Below are 21,555 nucleotides of genomic sequence, written 5' to 3'. Positions count from 1 at the left end.
TGTGTCAAGGTTAGATTAATCAAACATGGCATTGTAATGATAACAGGATCTTTATAGAATGAATTGCACATACACAATGCATCAATCTAAAGTGGTCTCTGGTGCGTTTTACAGCTTTCTTTCTTTGGTCTTTATTTTATTGCAAATAAACATTGTCAATTGAGTCCATATCAAATCACAACGAATAAAAGTGCATGTCACAACAGTGCCAATTTTAGTCATACATCTTGAACAAAGATGCTGGATGCATGCCCTGAACGTTTCTGTGCTTTGTATAGGTTCAGTACATTCCCATGTATCAACAAGATGAAGACGGCCACATGAGACTGCCATTAGCAGACAGGTGTGCCCTCAAGACTTCAGCACCAGTCAACCGTCCTGCTTGAATTGACTTCAATGCTATCCCTGACGAGTTACCAAGTATTTCTTGGGATGAATTCTTAACTGTTTGAGGTGAACTGTGCTGTAGTTCTCAGATTAGTAATGTGAGTGACGCTCTGGTGCTGGCAAGAAATCTTGCAATTGTAAATTGAAGTTTTAAAAAGGTCATCCCCTCATTTGTTGTTCAGTGGGACCCCATAGCTGGAGCTTCTCTTAATCTCTGTCTGTCCAATCATCCAGCGCACACCAAATGACACTGAGAATAGAGAAGAAAGTGACTTGAACATGCTGAGGGCCATATGACATCTTTGTGGTTACAGCATCCAGTGTAGATGTTTGTCAATGGAATTATTCGTGAGATAAGGGCTAGTACCAATGCATTTACAGGCATGCTCATGACAAGGCATGCAATATTATAATTTACTATTTTCCAAGAGTAAGGAACAAGCTCTTGATCAGTATCAGACTTGGTTGCTGCCTTTCAAATATTTGGACAAAGATTAGATGGTTAATAGCTAAGTTTAGTGAGAAGGTACAAATAAGTACACCTTGAGATCAATTCAATCTGTAACACGGAACATCTATTGTAGTGCAATTTAAAGGCAACGTGACTGCATTCAAGGTAAACACTACATATGATGGTCCAACCGTAAATTACCTTTAAAATGTCTATCACACTACAACGCAGATCTTTCGTGGCACGGATTGAATCGAGACCCTTATCGCCAAAGGTAGCCTGGTTGGTGACTTTTGCAACACATTTGTCTCGGGGGCCACTAGTTGATCAAATATTCCAATAACACCCACCTGCAGCACAGAAAGCCACTGTGGCCATGATGGTGAGAATAGACCCAGAGTTGACCAGCTGGACCAGGAGGAGGCAGAGGGGGTATAGGAGAAGGCAGGTCCAGCCCAGCCAGTTGATCAGGGCCCAGGGCCTGCATGGTGGGGTAACTTTGGGGCCTGGGAAACACCCTGTCTGGCTGTAGTCCTCCTGGAACTTGTCCTGGCACAACAATACATGACCACATCAATTATCTTACAAACAGGAGCATAGACAACTGGCTTCACAGCCATGACCATAAAAAAAGTGGGACGGGAGGGGTGTGTTTTATGAACTGTAGGTCTCTGATCTTGTATATATATCATGTATTTTTGTAGTGGATCTCTAACAGTGCAATTAAGTATTATGAAGTACTATCTAATCTAATTTCATCTAACCAGGGCAATTTTACGTCAGTTACTGTACAAACGGGTCAGATTGTGCAAGTGATTAAGTGTTTGGTGCAATGTTTGAATTAAACATTGGGGACAGAACAACAATGTAAGGGTGAAGAGTAGGTACTGACATTAAGATATTGTAAGTGAGAGTTTCAGCTTTGTCCTTGGTGCTTGCTGTCCTCAAGAGCAGGCTGCTCAAAAATAAAGCAACCCTTTTCATTCCACTTCATCTCTCTCTCCCTCCTTCCTAGATGAATAGAAGTCTGAGGTCTACAAAGGAACGACTACTGATCCAAAAGGAGACATGTAGGCCTGTCACCACTATCCATAAAGGTTGACTACCTACTCACACTAGAACCAGGACAAACTGTCTTAGTTCCAATAGTCTTGTTTAATAGGAACTTCTTATAGAATGACCACAATCATTCAATGCAGACAACTGCAGTGGCAACCTGTTCAAAGCATGAGTACTGTGAATATGACTATAGCTGCGTTTACAAAGTCAGCCCAATCTTTTGACAAGTCAGATATTTTGCCCGTAATTGGGTTGCCTGTGTAAAAGGTGACAATTCCCTGTACAATGTACTGTAGTATTGGAAACAGTTCCACCTGCTAACTGCTCAACAGGAGTGGGAATGTCTGTACGTAGTACACATCTGTGACTAACAGACAAAGCACCATCTAATCTTATCCATTTGGGCTGGGCATCGTTAAAGACGCATGACACTATAATAATCAAATATATCAAATCAAAATGAATCTAACAGGGGCCAAAGGGCCATTTTTCATCAGTTAATGTACATACGGGTCGGAGAAAGTGCTTGGTGTAATGTTTGAATTAAACATTGGCGACAGAACAAAGTTATAATTTAAGGGTGAAGAGTAGGTACTGACATGAAGATAAAGTATAAATTAAGAGAGTTTAACTTTGTACTTTGTGTTGTATCCCTTATGAGCAAATAGATGCAAACTGCACCTTGTACCAATAGTTAGTGAATTGTAATCCCTCTCCCCAATAAGAACACCACCTTCTCCTGGTAGAGTTTATGAAGCCAGGCAGAACACTCAGCCTCATCCTCTGGTATGGACTCCAGTGGGATTCTCCTTGAGACAGAAATGTAGAAGGAAACATTTATTTTAGCTGTCCAATTCAAAATAACTTTATGGTCCAGTAAAAACAAACAGTCCAATAAGACAATGTGAGCTTTGAGATCAGTGAGTTATGCCTCTAACCATTGGCCCTTCCAGGTCCCACTCATAGCACTTGCCCAACTTGCGATAGAAATTGCAGGTTTAAAAGGAATTCATATTATCCATACCTTACATATAAATCTGGATGATACTTTTCCCCATTGAGAACCCCCCACAAGGTTGGCGTTTCGTTGTTTCTGAAATTTAATGTACAACAGTACACAGCAGCAACTAAAGGGGTAACAGAGAATATATTTAAAAATATATAAACAAATATAAACAAATAATACTTAGATATTCACTCATGAGCAGGGTTGTACGGAAGAGTATTAACCTAGTCAGTTGCACAACTGAATGCATTCAACCGAAATGTGTCTCTGAATCAGAGAGGTGCGGGGGGCTGCCATAATCAATGTCCACATTATCGGCACCCGGGGGTCAGTTGTGGCTGCAGGTTAACTGCCTTGTTCAAGGGCATAACATCAGATGTTCACACCTTTCTGGCTCTGGGATTCAAACCAGCAACCTTTCGGTTACTGGTCCAACTCTCTTAACCAGTAGACTACCTGCCGCCCCCATATTAGGGCCAAGTGAAGATAATTTTTTTGCTTGTGGTGGTAATTGCACGGATAGTACTTAAGTAGCAATATTTCGAGAATAAAGCAGCGATCATTTGAGAATAAATTGGCAATATTTAAAGAATAAATCCAATTTTTTTAAATAAAGTTAATAATATTGCAGTTATATTTCAAGATTATAGTAGTAGATTATAGTAGTACAGTCGTAGCCAAAAGTTTTGAGAGTGACACAAATATTAATTTCCAAAGTTTGCTGCTTCAGTGTCTTTAGATGTTTGTCCGATGTTACAATGGAATACTTAAGTATAATTACAAGCATTTCATAAGTGTCAAAGGCTTTTGACAATTACATGAAGTTGATGCAAAGAGTCAATATTTGCAGTGTTGACCCTTCTTTTTCAAGACCTCTGCATTCCGCCCTGGCATGCTGGGATTAAGATCTGGGGAGTTTCCTGGCCATGGACCCAAAATATCGATGTTTTGTTTCCCCGAGCCACTTAGTTATCACTTTTGACTTATGGCAATGTGTTACATCATGCTGGAGAAGGCATTGTTCGTCGCCAAAATGTTCCTGGATGGTTGGGAGAAGTTGCTTTCGGAGGATGTGTTGGTACCATTCTGTATTCATGGCTGTGTTCTTAGGCAAAATTGTGAGTGAGCCCACTCCCTTGGCTGAGCAGCAACCCCACACATGAATGGTCTCAGGATGCTTTACTGTTGGCATGACACAGGACTGATGGTAGTGCTCACCTTGTCTTCTCCGGACAAGCTTTTTTCCGAATGCCCCAAACAATCGGAAAGGGGATTAATCAGAGAAAATGACTTTACCCCAGTCCTCAGCAGTCCAATCCCTGTACCTTTTGCAGAATATCAGTCTGCTCCTGAGGTTTTTCCTGGAGAGAAGTGGCTTCTTTGCTGCCCTTCTTGGCACCAGGCCATCCTCCAAAATTCTTTGCCTCACTGTGTGTGCAGATGCACTCACACCTGCCTGCTGCCATTCCTGAGCAAGCTCTGTACTGGTGATGCCCCGATCCCGCAGTTGAATCAACTTGAGGACACGGTCCTGGAGCTTGCTAGACTTTCTTGGGCGCCCTGAAGCCTACTGGCAGCAATATCCTTGCCTGTGAAGCCCTTTTTGTGCAAAGCAATAATGACGGCACGTGTTTCCTTGGGGGTAACCATGGTTGACAGAGGAAGAACAATGATTCCAAGCACCACCCTCCTTTTGAAGCTTCCAGTCTGTTATCCGAACTCAATCAGCATGACAGAGTGATCTCCAGCCTTGTACTCATCAACACTCACACCTGTGTTAACGAGAAAATCACTGACATGTCAGCTGGTCTTTTTGTGGCAGGGCTGAAATGCAGTGGAAATGTTTTTGGGGGATTCAGTTCATTTGCATGGCAAAGAGGGACTTTGCAATTAATCTGATCACTCTTCATAACATTCTGGAGTATATGCAAATTGCCATCATACAAACTGAGGCAGCAGACTTTGTGAAAATTAATATTTGTGTCATTCTCAAAACTTTTGGCCACGACTGTATATTATAGTAGGGGATTATAGTAGGGGATCATAGTAGTAGATTAAAGTAGGGGATTTGGTTAACTGCATGTCTGCTTTGCTCCCTGTTGCTGTGCACGCCACCATGGCACAACCTCTTCCAGGTTCTAATACTTATAATAATGTGGTTATTATGTTCTAAAAGAGCAAGGATTTCCTTGTTACTAAAGCCAATTTTAAAGTGTAGTTTCACCAGTCATCTCAGGCATTTCAACAGTGGTGCGCACAGCAACAGGGAGCCAGGAAGGCATGCAATTAATAACCATATACAACTGTGACTTTATTCTCTAAATATTGCCCCTTATTCTCAAAATATTGCTACTTTCTAATTAAAATATTAACAAAATTGTATTTTGAATATTCCCGAAAATGTATTTAAACGTTATTGTGAAAGTTTTTCAAGTTTTTAAAGCACTATCTGTGCAAAGCAGTACCACCACCCATCACTTATTTATTTTTTCTCTTCACTTGGCCCTAATACTCCGCTGTAGTGTTACTTTCTAAATTTAATCCGTTACCTGTCCAAAATTGCAATCAGTAACAATCTGATTACTTTCAGTTACTTTTGGATTACTTTCCATTCAAAGAAGACAAAAAGGATCCACCAAACAAATTTGGTGTGTCATCATAGTGGGCTCTTTGGGGCACTATTGGGGTCAGACTCACCCAGGTGGAACAAACTTAAACTTGCACCTTTTTTAAATGCTGAATTGAATATCATTGAGAAAACAGAAAGTTGTCAATTAATCTTTTCACGAACATCCTTGTGGATTTTAATAGTAATCCAAGAAGTAATCCAGTTTTTTTTTTAAGTATCTGATTACAATATTTTTGTTGGAACCCTAATTGATTACAGTTTTTAATGTAATCAGATTACATGTAATTAGTCACTCCCCAACTCTGCTCATGAATTTGACGTGTAGCGTTTGGTCATTCTGGAGCTCTACAGGGTTCCGCACCTGTCCCCCTGAGGTTCTGGACGGCTACCCAGAAACCCTTGGTCCTGGGCAGGAGGTGGTGTTTGAGTTTGGGCAGGCTTTTCTTCTCTGCCACCTCCATACTGACCCGATGCTTCTCCTCTGTGAAGCGTGTTCCCTCACAGTGGAGCAAGAACTGGCACATAATTAGAGATTCACTGTAGCATCAAAACTGTGTTTAGATTTACCAATGAACCTGCATGCTCATGTTTACAAGGTGAGTATCATTATATTCTCACATTATTATCCGTCCTAGACTCGTGACATACTATTGATTGTGTCAATCAATGCAATCTTTTAGAACAACCAAACTACATACTCATGTTAGTTGTGAAGAAAGCTGGAATAAGGAATTTAAAAAGACCACATCCTCTCATGAACTATACATGTCTTAATCAACTTTGGACTATTAAGTGTCATTACTGATTGACTGATTGATTAATTACTTTACTAGTTGGTTGGTTGATTGATGGCTCACCCAGAAGTTCTCAGGGTAATCCCGTAGGTTCTGAAGACTCTGGACAAAGTTGCTCTTATCTTCCTCCCACTTCCTCTTAATAAACACCATCTCCAGGAAGTACCACATCCAGCCAATCACAGGCAGGTACGACAACTCTTTCTTGGCTAAACATTTGGAGGCCTGGAAAGTGAAAGATTGTTCATGTGTTTGAGTACAGAGGGCATCAAAGAACTTCAGAAAATCTGGGTCTTTTCTCAAGCAATTCCTTGCTTCCCACCTTCCTCACCTTCTCAACAGTATTGGATGAGAAGGTCCAAGGAGAGAGAATGCAAGGAATCTGAGATCGATTAATCGAGAAAGCGCCCTGTTCTCTTACCCCAAGGACCCCGAATCGTTCACAGAAGGTCCAGCCACACAGAAAGTCTATTTCAAAGTTGTGGTTGAGGACGACGATGGCATTCTCTTTACCGTAGAGTTGGTAGTTCTCTGGGTCTGTGTAGAGCGTGACTTCAGTGCCAGACCACCACTCTAAGAGAGCCACAGATTCTGAGGAATACACGTAGCATAACAGAGAAAAGTGTAAATAATAATATATATAAATAAAATATATCATATAAAATATACCTGTCAGCAGGTACAGTGACTTTGCATTGCAGTTATTGCACAATGTTAGAGAGCATAGCCCTCCTGCAGCATCAGTGCACTTAAAGGGGCAATCTGCAATTGGCACAATTTTTTACAACTTTTAAATGGGAGATACATACCCATTGATTCTTGAAGAATATAACACAAATACCTCGGGCTTGGTTCAACTGTCGATCCCCACCAAAATCCAAAATATACACCTTTTTTTTTTACTCTGTAAACAATGCAATTGGAAACAAACAGCATATCCTCAAAAGATGGTTGAAACTATAATTTTGATTTCATGGATGGTCATGAACTACCATCCCTCAGCTTTTTACCAAAACAATGGCGGGGTGGCCACTTTGTTTTTGTTTGAACTGCAGATTAAATCCAATTTTATTGGTGGCGTACACATATTTTGCAGGTGTAAAAAAAAATGTATAGCTCCAAGCTATAAAAAATAAATAGAGTTGCACACACTATATATAAACTCCCTGTAATGTATTAGGTAAATCACCAATGTTTCCGCATCACTGTGCCTTCAGGGTAATGTCATGAATGCTTGAACCAGATTGTGTAGACAAATAGTGACAATAGTGAGGGGTGTGTCATGATTATTAAGGGAATTAGAATTAATTGAGTGAAACTGTTAAAAAACAGTTTGTCATGCCTTTCAACCTTCGTCTCTCCCGAGCCCGTACGGGAGTTGTAGCGAGATGTAACAAGATAGTAGCTACTAAAAAAAACAATTGGATACCACGAAATTAGGGAGAAAAATGGGTAAAAAAAAACTAATAATAATAATAATATTAGCATCAACATAGATTTGTTCATTTTTTTCTCCCTTGTCTCATCGCTACAACTCCCGTACAGGCTCAGGAGAGACGAAGGTTGAAAGGCATGCGTCCTCCGATACACAACCCAACCAAGCCGCACTGCTTCTTAACACAGCGCACATCCAACCCTGAAGCCAGCCAATGTGTCGGAGGAAACACCGTGCACCTGGCAACCTTGGTTAGCGCACACTGTGCCCAGCCCGCCACAGGGGTCGCTGGTGCGCGGTGAGACAAGGAAAGACAAAGTTTCATATTTTATATTTAACAATTGTGATCTTTTGGTTCAACCATAAGCATCATCAACTGGGGGAACATTTTTGGGAGTATGCTGATAAACTGTAGAAAGAATATAACCATTTATAAGACCTATTCAAAGAGATAATTGTGGCCTGAGATCAGTGAATATTCTACCAATAGGGGTCAATGTTTTTAGACAAGATATTCAGTAAGCCTCCCTTTGTAGTAGCAGGATCTCAATGTCAACAGAGATGCTGTTCTAGGTCCCAAGAAACAAAGATCTTCTGTTGAACCTGAAAATTAATCTTGATGGTTGTATAGTCGTCTCAAATAAAACTGTGAAGGACCTCGGCGTTACTCTGGACCCTGATCTCTCTTTTGACGAACATATCAAGACTGTTTCAAGGACAGCTTTTTTCCATCTACGTAACATTGCAAAAATCAGAAACTTTGTCCAAAAATGATGCAGAAAAATGTATCCATGCTTTTGTTACTTCTAGGTTAGACTACTGCAATGCTCTACTTTCCGGCTACCCGGATAAAGCACTAAATAAACTTCAGTTAAATACGGCTTCACGTATGCTACGGTCACAAGACGCAGGCCTCCTAATTATCCCTAGAATATCTAAGCAAACAGCTGGAGGCAAGGCTTTCTCCTATAGAACACCATTTGTATGGAATGGTCTGCCTACCCATGTCAGAGACGCAGACTCGGTCTCAACCTTTAAGTCTTTACTGAAGACTCATCTCTTCAGTAGGTCATATGACTGAGTGTAGTCTGGCCCAGGAGTGTGAAGGTGAATGGAAAGGCTCTGGAGCAACAAACTGCCCTTGCTGTCTCTGCTTGGCCGGTTCCCCTCTCTCCACTGGGATTCTCTGCCTCTAACCCTATTACAGGGGCTGAGTCACTGGCTTACTGGTGCTCTTCCATGCCGTCCCTGGGAGGGGCGCGTCACTTGAGTGGGTTGAGTCACTGACGTGATCTTGCTGTCTGGGTTGGCGCACCCCCTTGGGTTGTGCCGTGGCGGAGATCTTTGTGGGCTATACTCGGCCTTGTCTCAGGATGGTAAGTTGGTGGTTGAAGATATCCCTCTAGTGGTGTGGGGGCTGTGCTTTGGCAAAGTGGGTGGGGTTATATCCTGCCTGTTTGGCCCTGTCCGGGGGAATCATCGGATGGAGCCACAGTGTCTCCTGACCCCTTCTGTCTCAGCCTCCAGTATTTATGCTGCAGTAGTTTGTGTGTCGGGGGGCTAGGGTCAGCCTGTTATATCTGGAGTACTTCTCCTGTCTTGTTGCACCCTCGACAACTACTGTGATTATTATTATTTGACCATGCTGGTCATTTATGAACATCTTGGCCATGTTCTGTTATAATCTCCACCCGGCACAGCCAGAAGAGGACTGGCCACCCCTCATAGCCTGGTTCCCCTCTAGGTTTCTTCCTAGGTTTTGGCCTTTCTAGGGAGTTTTTCCTAGCCACCGTGCTTCTACACCTGCATTGCTTGCTGTTTGGGGTTTTAGGCTGGGTTTCTCTACAGCACTTTGAGATATCAGCTGATGTAAATTTGATTTGGTTACCTCCTCTCCTTGGTAGAGCAACATGCTCAATGCCTGTGTATGAGGGAGGAGATAGGATGGTTAGCTTCAACAAAGTGAGCTGCTACTGGATAGTCAACGTTCTTACACCTGACTGAGCTGCGGTGTTCAACTATGCATTTTTGAAATTGTCTTTCGTTTGTCCTACGTAGGCTTTCTCACATGAACAGGTAATGAGATTGATCATCACATACAAGACTAAGGGAAAATCTACCTGTATGTGAGTGTCTGAAGAAGGATGTTTTTAAAGTGCTTTTGCACTGTGCGCATGAGCCACATTTGTAGTTCCCATTTGGAATGGGTGTCAAGAGTAAGATGGCGCCGAAGAGGATGGCTGACTGTTTTACATGGCCATAACCAAGTGCTATTTTATTCGTTTTTTAACGTTGTTTGTAACGTATTTAACTTATTTTCTACATATTGTTGCTGCTACCGTCTCTTATGGCCGAAAATAACTTCTGGACATCAGAACTGGGATTACTCACCACGAACTGGAAGAAGCTTTTTCCTTTAACGAGTCAGAGGAGAAAGATATACTGCTTTCACTGGAACAGGCCCGGAGACCCGTCATGTGTGAAGAAAAGATGAAGGAAAAGAGGACACAGATCAGGCTGCCTTTTGAGAATCTGTAGGCGAGCTAGTAAACTCCCAATGCCATCAATTCTACTTGCTAACATGCAACTGTTGGAAAATAAAATGGATGACCACAATTACAATTATCCTACCAACGGGACATTAAAAACTATAATATCTTATGTTACACCTAGTCGTGGCTGAACGACGACACGGATAATATAGAGCTGGAGTGGTTTTCAAGTTACGTCTGGTAAGACGAGGGATGGGTGTGTGTGTCTTTTTGTCAATAACAGCTGGTGCGCAATGTCTAATACTAAATAAGTCTCGAGGTATTGCTCGCCTGAGGTAGAGTACCTTATGATAAGCTGTAGACCACACTATCTATATTATACGTAGCCGTCTATTTACCATCACAGACCAATGCTTGCACTAAGATCGCACTCAACCAACTCTATAAGGCCATAAGCAAAAAAGAAAATACTCACCCAGAAGCGGCGCTCCTAGTGGCCAGGGACTTTAATGCAGGCAAACTTAAGTTTTACAAAAATTTGACCAGCATGTCACATGCAACCAGAGAAAAAAACAACAACTTTAGACCACCTTTACTCCACACACACACAGAGATGCATACAAAGCTCTCCCCGGCAGAGATGGGCAAATCTGACCATAATTATGTCATCCTGATTCCTGCTTACAACCAAAACTAAAGCAGGAAGTACCAGTGACTCGCACAATACTGAAGTGGTCGGATGACGCGAATGCTACGCTACAGGACTGTTTTGCTAGCACAGACTGGAATATGTTCCGGGATTCATCCAATGGCATTAAGGAGTACATCACCTCAGTCATCGGCTTCATCAATAAGTGCATCGACGACATCATCCCCACTGTGACCATACGTACATATCCCAACCAGAAGCCATGGATTACAGGCAACATCCGCATCGAGCTAAACGCTAGAGCTGCCGCTTTCAAGGAGCGGGACACTAATCCGGACGCCTATAAGAAATCCTGCTATGACCTCAGATGATCCATCAAACAAGCAAAGCATCAATACAGGATTAAGATTGAATCCTACTACACCGGCTCGGACGCTCGTCGGATGTGGCAGGGCTTGAAAACTATTACGGACTACAAAGGGAAAGCCAGTTGCGAGCTGCCCAGTGACGCTAGCCTACCAGACTAGCTAAATGCCTTTTATGCTCACTTTGAGCCAAGCAAAACTGAAGCATGCACGAGAGCACCAGCTGTTCTGGATGACTGTGTGATAATGCTCTTGGTAGCCAATGTGAGCAAGACTTTTAAACCGGTCAACATTCACAAAGCCGTGGGGCCAATTGGATTACAGGATGTGTACTCAAAGTATGCGCAGACCAACTGGCAAGTGTCTTCACTGACATTGTCAACAGAGTCTGTAATACCTACATGTTTCAAGCAGACCACCATAGTCCCTGTGCCCAAGGAAGCGAAGGTAACATGCCTAAATGATTACCGCCCCGTAGCACTCATGTCAGTAGCCATGAAGTGCTTTGAAAGGCTGGTCATGGCTCACATCAACAGCATCCTCCCAGATACCCTAGTCCCACTCCAATTCGCATACCGCCCCAACAGATCCACAGATGCAATCGCACTCCACACTACCCTTTCCCACCTGGACAAAAGGAACACCTATGTGAGAATGCTGTTCATTGACTACAGCCCAGCATTCAATACTATAGTGCCCACAAAGCTCATCACTAAGCTAAGGACCATGGGACTGAACACCTCCCTCTGCAACTGGATCCTGGACTTCATGATGGACCGCCCCCAGGTGGTAAGGATAGGCAACAACACGTCCACCACGCTGATCCTCAACACTGGGGCCCCTCAGGGGTGTGTACGTAATCCACTCCTGTATTCCCTGTTCACCCACGACTGCGTGGCCAAACACGACTCCAACACCATCATTAAATTTGCTTAATGATGTTTGCTTAACAGTGGTAGGCATAATCACCGACAACGATGAGACAGCCTATAAGGAGGAGGTCAGAGAACTGACAGTTTGGTGCCAGAACAACAACCTCTCCCTCAACGTGAGCAAGACAAAGGAGCTGATTGGGGACTACAGGAAACATCAACGAGGCTGTAGTGGAGCAGGTCGAAAATTTCATGTTCCATGGTGTCCACGTCACCAACGATCTATCATGGTCCAAACACACCAAGACAGTCGTGAAGAGGGCACAACTAAATCTTTTCCCCCCTCAGGAGACTGAAAAGATTTGGCATGGGTCCCCAGATCCTCCAAAAGTTCTATAGCTGCACCATCCAGAGCATCCTGACCGGTAGCATCACCACCTGGTATGGCAACTGCTCTGCATCTGACCATAAGGCACTATAGAGGGTAGTACATACGGCCCAGTATATCACTGGGGCCAAGCTTCCTGCAATCCAGGACCTATATAATAGGCGGTGTCAGAGGAAAGCCAATAAAATTGTCAGCGACTCTAGTCACCCAAGACATAGACCGTTTTCTCTGCTATGGCACGGAAAGCGGTACCGGAGCGCCAAGTTGAAGACTAAAAGGCTCCATAACAAATTCTACCCCCAAGCTATAATACTGCAAATAATCAAATGGCCACCGGACTATTACATTGACCCCTGCTACTCGCTGTTTATTATCTATGCATAGTCACTTCACCCCTACCTACATGTACAAATTATCTCTAACCTGTACCCCCGCACACTGACTCGGTATATAGCCTCGTTATTGTGTTACTTTTTATTATTTTTTACTTTGGTTTATTTGGTAAATATTTTCTTAACTCTTCTTGAACTGCACTTTTGGTTAAGGGCTTATAAGTAAGCATTTCACAGTAAGTCTACACTTGTTGTATTCGGCGCATGTGACAAATACATTTCGATTTGATTTGAGTGTCTGAGTGGGCTCAGGGGGCAGGTCAGATCTCACCAAGCGATCTCCAATATAGCAACCACACCTAGTAGACCACCAGTGGGGATCCTTGAAGAGGTGTGCAATTTTTTTGTCTCATTGTAGAATATGCCAGTGCTTTTTCAGGATTGCGTTCATTTTCTCCGAACTCTTGGTGTACTTAAGACGGTTGCGTTGTTTTTCTTCTTTGGTTGAGTTTAGTAATTCCTCTTCGAGTTATTTTCATCATTGCAGCATCAAGAGTTTTGTCCTTGTAGCCTCTCATTTTCAATTTCTGTCATTTTTTTTAGCATTGCTGTCAAAATCTGTCTGGTGGCCACAGGTTCGTTTAACCCTGCAAGACTGGCTATATGGTAGACCATTCTTGAGGGGAAGAGGATGCATACTATCCACACATAGCAGGGTATTGCGATCTGTAGGCTTTGTGTATAAGTCTGTGTGTAATGCATCAGTCCAGGTAATTTATTTCTCTCTCATCAATCGCAATAATAGTAAAGACATCAAAACAGAAACTGGTTACCAACATAATTAGAGCAGCAAAACTAAACATTTTGTCATACCTGTGGTATCAGAATTCATGGCTCATACCACCCCGTTATTAAATCAGTGTTCAATGACTACTTAGGGCAGCAGTCTCTAAGGTGCAGGGTATTGTATTGGGTGGTAGCCAGCTAGGAACAGTGACTAAGTTGAGGGCAGGGTACTGGGTGGAGGTCGGCTAGAGGTGACTATTTTACAGTCTGATGGCCTGGAGATAGAAGCTGACTTTTCAGATTCTCTGTCCCAGCTTTGATACACATGTATGGTCTCTGCCTTCTAGATGGTAGCGGGGTGAACAGTCTGTGGCTTGGGGGGCTAAGCGAAATTTCTTCACCCTGCTGAGGTTGAAGAGGCGCTGTTGCGCCTTCTCACCACACTGTCTGTGTGGTTGGACCATTTCAGGTTGTCAGTGATGTGCACACAGAGGAACTTGAAGCATTTCACCCTCTCCCCGTCAATGTGGATGGGGGCGTGCTCCCTCTGCTGCCTCCTGAAGTCAACAATCAGCTCCTTTGTTTTGTTGGCGTTGAGGGAGAGGTTGTTTAACCTGGCACCACTCCGCCAGGGCCCTCACCTCCTCCCTGTAGGCGGTCTTGTTGTTGGTAATCAGACCTACCACTTTTGTTTCGTCAGCAAACTTGATGATGGGGTTAGGGATGTGCATGGCCATGCAGTCATGGATGAACAGGGTGTACAGAAGGGGGCTGAGCACGTAACCTTGTGGGGCCCACGTGTTGAGGATCAGTGTGTTTTTGCCAAACTTCATCACCTGGGGTAGGTCGGTCAGGAAGTCCAGGACCCAGTTGCACAAGGTGGGATTCAGATCCAGGGCCTCGAGCTTATTGATGAGCTTGGAGGGCACTATGGTGTTGAAGGCTGAGCTGAAGTCAATGAACAGCATTCTTACATACGTAGGTATTCCTCTTGTCCAGAAGGGATAGGACAGTGCATATCCGTGGATCTGTTGGGGCGGTACGCAAATTGTAGTGTGGTCTAGGGTGCCGGATAAGGTGGAGGTGATATGATCCTTAACTAGCCTGTCAAAACACTTCATGATGACAGAAGTGAGTGCTACTGAACAATAGTAATTTAGTTCAGTTACTTTTGCTCTCTTGAGTAAAGGAACAATGGTGGACATATTGAAGCAAGCGGGGACAACAGACTGGGATAGGAAGATATTGAATATATCCGTAAACAACCCAGCCAGCTGGTCTACACATGCTCTGAGAACGCGGCTTGGGATGCCGTCTGGACCGGCAGCCTTGCAATGGTTAACACGCTTAAATGTCTTACTCACGTCGACCACGGAGAACGAGAGCTCACTGTCCTCGTTAGAGCTGGTGGTCCACTTCCGCGGCTCCGTTTTTTCCTTGAAGAGGGCAAAGGTGTTTAGTTTGTTCGGAAGTGAGGCGTCAGTGTCTGCAACGTGGCTGGCTTTCCCTTTATAATCTGTGATTGTTTGAGATTCCTGCCACATACCTCGTGTCTGAGCCTGAGATTTACCCTTTAAATCAGTGAAGTGAAACAATAGGGAAAGAGAGCGATATTCGGTTTGTATTTCAGGCCAAGAGAAGGCCTGCAGTAGAAGTAAAGAACAGTGGAAGTAAAGAACAGTAGAATAGATCCTACTCACGGCTGGTGAGGGAGTATCCCAGTTTACAGTTGATCCTCCTGGCCAGCTGCTTGTTGATTGGCCAGAGGGGCAGAGTGCAGATCTGTAATAGGTTGATCAGGAGACCGCTGACAAAGAACCCATAGCAGATGACCAGATGACACAAGAACTGGCCCTTCAACCACTGTACCAGACCCATCTAGAGGAGAGAAGTGGGGAGGAAGGGAAAGGAAGAGGAAAGGGGGATGCCTAGTCAGTTGTACAACTGAATGAATTCAGGGGAGGGGATCAGAGGTATTTGGTATTTTATTAGGATCCCCATTAACTGTTGCATTAACTGGGTTCCACACAAAACATGACATAATATAGAACATTAATAGACAAGAACAGCTAAAGGAAAGAACTCCATCCATTTTTTTTTTAAAGGCACCACGTAGCCTACATATCAATACATACACACAAACTATCTAGGTCAAATAGGGGAGAGGCCTTGTGCCGTGAGGTGTTGCTTTATTCGTTTTTTGAAACCAGGTTTGCAGTTCACTTGAGCAATATGAGATGGAACCGAGTTCCATGCAATAATGGCTCTATATTATACTGTACGCTTTCTTGAATTTGTTCTGGATTTGGGGACTGTGAACAGACACCTGGTGGCATGTCTGGTGGGGTAAGTGTGTGTGTCAGAGCTGTGTGTATGTTGACTATGAAAACAATGACATTTTCCACACATTAATGCTTCTTATAAAGAAGAAGTGATGCAGTCAGTCTCTCTGTTTTGGGCCAGCTGCAGCTTAACTAGGTCTTTCCTTGCAGCACTCACCACACGACTGAACAATAATCAAGGTAAGATCAAACTAGAACCTGCGGGACTTTCTTTTTGGAGTGTGGTGTCAAAAAAGCAGAGCATCTCTTTATTATGGACAGACATCTCCCCACCTTTACAACCATTGAATCTATATGTTTTGACCATGACAGTTTACAATCTAAGGTAATGCCAAGTCATTTAGTCTCCTCAACTTGTTCAACAGCCACACCATTCATTACCAGATTCAGATGAGGTCTTGAACTTTGGTATTGATTTGTACCAAATACAGTACAATGAATGCTCTTAGTTTTAGAGATGTTCAGGACCAGTTTATTACTGGCCACCCATTCCGAAACAGACTGCAACTCTTTGTAAAGGGTTTCAGTGACTTCATTAGCAGTGGTTGCTGATGCGTGCTCCATCACTGGGAGCTCAGCCCCAGTGATGTAGTGGGCCGTACGCACTACTACCCTCTGTAGTACCTTGCGGCCGGATGCCGAGCAATTGCCATATCAAGCGATGGTGCAGACAGTCAAGATGCTCTCAATGGTGCAGCTGTTGAACATTTTGAGGATCTGAGGGCCCATGCCAAATCTTTTTGTTTCAGCCTCCTGAGGGAGAAGAGGCATTGTTGTGCCCTCTTCACGATTGTGGGTGTGTTTGGACCATGATGGGTCTTTAATGGCCTCCTGAGTGGTGCAACGGTCTAAGGCACTTCATCTCAGTGCTAGAGGTGTCCATTCCAAGCTGTATCACAACCAATCGGGATTGGGCGGCGTACAATTGGCCCAGCGTTGTCCGGATTAGGGCTTGGCCTGGGTAGGCTGTCATTGTAAATAATAATTTGTTCTTCACTGACTTGCCTAGTTAATTAAAGGGTAAATAAATAAAGTAGACACCCTGGAACTTCAATCTCTCAACCATCTCAACTATGTGAATGGGGGCATACTCAGCCCTCTGTTTCCTGTAGTCCCCGATCAGCTCCTTTGTCAAGCTGACGTTAACATTTAAGCTAACTCCTAAACTTAACCCTAACAAACAAAATTGGTGATGGACATCCACAACTAAATACATACCCCACAAAACGTAACATATCATACTAAATGGAGTGTTTCGGATTTACGTACAGAATAATACTAAATGCTCTGAGACCAGGTTGGACAGACAAGTCTCAAGGATACACATTAATGAGATACTGATGACTGGAAGTTACACTATAGATCACCCTTGCTCAACTACTATGCATGCATAGCTTGCATGTATTTACATCATGTGCGCATGCTTCAGGTGACAGAAATCTGAATGCACTACCAGAGTTTTGAAAAGTCTGTTTAATAATACTTAGGCCTACCTGTGGATATGTGGTCTCAAATTCCCCAGAGGTAGGAGAACCAACCACCCAGACAACCAGTTGAGTAAGTTCAAATGTAATTTTATTTTATTCACAGTATTTAGTCTCACTGACCACTTCAAATAGTTGAAGTTCAATATTTCAGAAGGTGAATTAAAAAAGCTAGTCACTGGATGGTTAATGGGGCAAAGGTCACCCCATCCTCGCTCCACAACAGTTATCCTGACCCTGACTGACACAGTGAAGCGCTCACTGCCCTCCAAAGAGCTGGCTGTTGATAAATAAAGCTCCTTTTATTCCACTTCTTGATCTCTCTCCCTTCCTCCATCTTGGCTGAATAGAAGTCATTGAGGTCTACGAAAGAAAGACTGTACTGATCTAAAAGGAGACATGTAGGCCTGTCACCACAATCCATAAAGGTCCAGTGGCAGATTTGCCATCTGGCAAATGCCTTGATGGGCTGGACCATTTTTTTGTTGGGTGGGCTGCTTGAAATTGACACACAAAAATATAATTTTATCTAAAAGTAAAAGAATGAAAAAAGGTGACATGGCCGGAAGCCCATTATTTATTTTTTGTTACCTTACGTGTGCAATTTCTCTGTTACAGTGGGCAACGACCAGCCACCCATCAAGATGGGCCGGCCTGGTTTTCTGATGACGCAAACTCACATTCAAAGTCAAATGCGACATCAGCAAAGAGACCTGCTCCATGTCTGTCATCAGTTAGACAGCTAAGATCATGTATATTAAAAAATGAAAATGGTGCCTATAAATGTAGAAAGAGCATATTTTAAATTGTCACCTCACTTAAAACTTCCTATTGATCCGAAAACCATGATTTGGTCAAAGAGTAAAGTGCATTATCCTCCTGATTCCTGTAATCAAAGTGTCTGCCCAGCCCCTGTGCCCTTACTGGAGCCTGCTGCTGGATTAAGTGAGCCACTCTCCTCTCCCCCCATGAACTCAAGAGAAAAATGTGTTCTGATTGTAGGCTATAACGTTTCAAAATGCAAATGTGTGAAAAACACAGCTTTGGAACTGATATTGGCACAAGATGGAGAGAGTGTTAGAACATAACGCACAAAATTACAGTTAAAGAAAATGTATGCTTAATCCAGTATAAACTAATGTATTATACAAGAGACAACAATCAAAGTCTACAGCAAAACAGCAATGTCATGTCTTAGGTGGAAAACTAACAATGACTCAATAATTCATGTCTTCTGGGAGTGTTAGAAAACTGTCTGTCAGAAGTTTTACAATGTAAATGTACTTTTAATCCGTCTATCCGCATATTTCAAGACATGCTAATGGGGGTGCATTGAGATACAAAGGGTTGGACAATACTCTTTTCAACACTTATATTGAAGAAGCTATTACTTAAATACTGGAAGCCAAATGATACTCCAAACTTAAGAGAATAGAATAATCATATTCTTTATTATTTAAATATTGAATCTAATAATAATCTTTCTACAGACAAAAACAACATAACACAATTTGAAATCATATGGGGAAGAGTCTTACAAGTATTAGAAAGAATGGGTGTGGATACAGTGGGAACATGTGGGTCTGAGCAAGTGTGATGTCATTAATGTTTGTGGAAATGTATGTAATGTTAAGTTGTTACTGTTTTTTGTCCAAATAAAAAAAAGAAGCAAGTTAGAGGTAGTTTCTTGAGCCAATGCTAGCTAGCATTAGCACAATGACTGGAAGTCTATTGTCTGCTAGCATGCTAAGTCTGCTAGCATGCTATGTTAAGTTGTTTATTGTTTTTGTCTATATACTGTATGGTTCGTTTAAAAAAATTTTTTAAACGGGTCTTAGAGAGGAGGGTCTCAGCTTTCTATTAGATATCATTTGGATTTCTCAACTCTCAATATTCAACTCAATAGCAACTATTTTACAACCAAGATATTTGATATGGCTTGGAGATATGGAGCTTTGCGTGTGAAAAATGCGCATTGGCCATTGCGAGGGCATAGGCCTATAGGTATCATGGGTAGTAGTCTACTGTCAAAGTCTGTTTTAGGACATTACATTTACTGTTGGATGAATACATGGCTACTAGCAGTGGGTATTGTATTTAAAGTTAGCAATCTAATGTGTTCTGAGTTTCCACTTCCTCAGGTGTTGAACCTCCTATTAACTGAACAGCTTTTATAAAAGGACTGGCTTGAATTGTGAAGATGACCACACAATTTATTTTCATAATGAGCCAAATCTATTGGTTTTCAACCCAAAGTTACAAAGGAAAATGTGATCTATTTAATAAACAAAAGACAACAGCAAAATGGATAAAAGAGTGTGGTGGTATTGCAGGAACAGCTGCATAAACATTTTCTTACTTAAAAAAAAATACTGCATTGTTGGTGTAAGTAACCATGTTGTATTCGGCGCATGTGACAAATAGAATTTGATTTGACTTGTTCTAGTGGTCAAAACCTGGTACTTTCACACAACTCCATGGTAAATAATGCAAGCGACTTCAATTAGTAATTCCTCTGAAGAGGAGAGAGAAAGAAACACCACCAGATACACAGTGAATACATTTCATAGTATGGAGAAGCAACACTCAAACCTACAGCTTCATTCTACTTGTTAAACATAGAGAACTGATACTGTGTACTGGTTGTCGGGGTGGGATTGGCATGGGGTGTGGGTGGTCTGTGGGTGGCTTTTGACCTTTTTTAAAATTTATTCCTCATGTCTTACTCATTGGTAGGAAGAAGTTTGGTTCAAATGGGATGTTGAGTACTATATTTATTGAATATTATCTGAATCCAATAAATTAAAATGACCAATTTGGGTGCAATCAAATATCTTAATTTCTCAGAGATCAAATTATATTTCAACAAATAAAAGTTTCAGAAATGCTAATCGTATCTGTTAGTAACTAAAGAAACAACGTCAGAACTATCTGAGATAGTGGGTGTTGAAATCCTATTTCTTGTGCTCTTTGAGGTGGAACAACTCTAATCTAATCTAACTGTCTTCCACCAGCCAACTTCCCAACAGGACTGGGCACAACTCTAGGCAGACAACTGTACTGGCAGGTAAACATTGTCTGACTGGCTATCTGATAATTCTACCTCGCTGATGACACACCCTGCTAGGTTACACTATGGGAACTACTACAGTGTACCAAGAGCTGACTGGCCTGGCTGGCCCTACCTGACTGCACCACAATACAATACAATCTAGTATGGAGGAATTTACCTCAGGGGAGTGCTGGTGTACAGTAGCCTGTCAAATCTCAGCTATGCTTTTGAGGAAATGTCAGGACAGGAGAGGAAAATTGTTTCTCATTCTCATTCTAAGCAAATGCATCCCATGACATCTTCTGATTCCAAATAGCACTTGGTTTCTATCTGAAGTGCTCAATGAATGGCATTCCATAAGAGCAAAATAATTTAGAAAAAATATAATTTAAAACGACAGCCAACATATGAGTCTCCCCAACAGGTTATTTTTTGGTTATGATAACACTAAGTTAATATAGTTCAAAATCACAAAGCTTTTTTCAATGATTGAAATCTAACAAACTAGGTTTTAATTTATAATCAATATTCTGACCAAGGAACTATGTGTATACTACTTGTATGTAGTATACAAAAAATAAGAACATTCAGGTGTAACCTAATAATAAGACAGTGTGAAAAAAACAGACGTTTAGATTACATGAATAAACGTGTGTTACCTTACTTGTCCCAGGCTTTGGTTCTTTTGTGGCGTTAACGCGGCCCAGATACTACCGGTGTGGTGAGATAACTCGATCAGTTGGAATACGGCGTTGCGAGCGCTCATTTCAAAGAGTGCTCGGTAAGCCACGCCCCAGTGGGCAGAGCTAGGCATGTTGCACTGGGATACAAAAAATACTCAATTTACAATGGGTCCGCTTTTGTTCTGTGTAGCCTAGTTATGCTAATATATTTCAGACCAGTGTATTGCAGTTCATTTCGTTTTAGACTTATTAAGTAAAATATATTTGAGTTGTAAACAGGAAACGACTCCCAGACAGTTCCCAATAGAACATACCAAAGGGGCGCATCATTTACTAGGCTACCTAAATT

General features: G+C 42.3%; 1 protein-coding gene across 2 annotated transcripts; it reads right to left on the bottom strand.

Moving 5' to 3' along the window:
- Positions 1 to 31: 31 nt before the first annotated feature.
- On the bottom strand, positions 32 to 21,280 carry agpat4 (1-acylglycerol-3-phosphate O-acyltransferase 4 (lysophosphatidic acid acyltransferase, delta)). Of its 2 annotated transcripts, none has more exons than XM_024388261.2 (9): positions 21,183 to 21,280; positions 15,346 to 15,523; positions 6,748 to 6,917; positions 6,390 to 6,551; positions 5,894 to 6,047; positions 2,922 to 3,024; positions 2,631 to 2,706; positions 1,189 to 1,387; positions 32 to 637 (listed from the first exon to the last, which is right to left on the bottom strand). In XM_024388261.2, the coding sequence occupies exons 2-9, from the start codon at positions 15,521 to 15,523 to the stop codon at positions 555 to 557; spliced, it is 1,125 nt and encodes a 374-aa protein (XP_024244029.1). In that variant the 5' UTR covers positions 21,183 to 21,280; the 3' UTR covers positions 32 to 554. The 2 variants fall into 2 exon arrangements, with proteins under 2 accessions (XP_024244029.1, XP_024244030.1); XM_024388262.2 differs by having other exon boundaries at positions 21,188 to 21,272.
- Positions 21,281 to 21,555: the final 275 nt, after the last annotated feature.

This window comes from Oncorhynchus tshawytscha, linkage group LG25 (genome assembly GCF_018296145.1).
Source record: "Oncorhynchus tshawytscha isolate Ot180627B linkage group LG25, Otsh_v2.0, whole genome shotgun sequence".
NCBI classification, from domain to species: Eukaryota; Metazoa; Chordata; class Actinopteri; order Salmoniformes; family Salmonidae; genus Oncorhynchus; species Oncorhynchus tshawytscha.
This window is presented reverse-complemented; position numbering and strand designations above follow the sequence as displayed.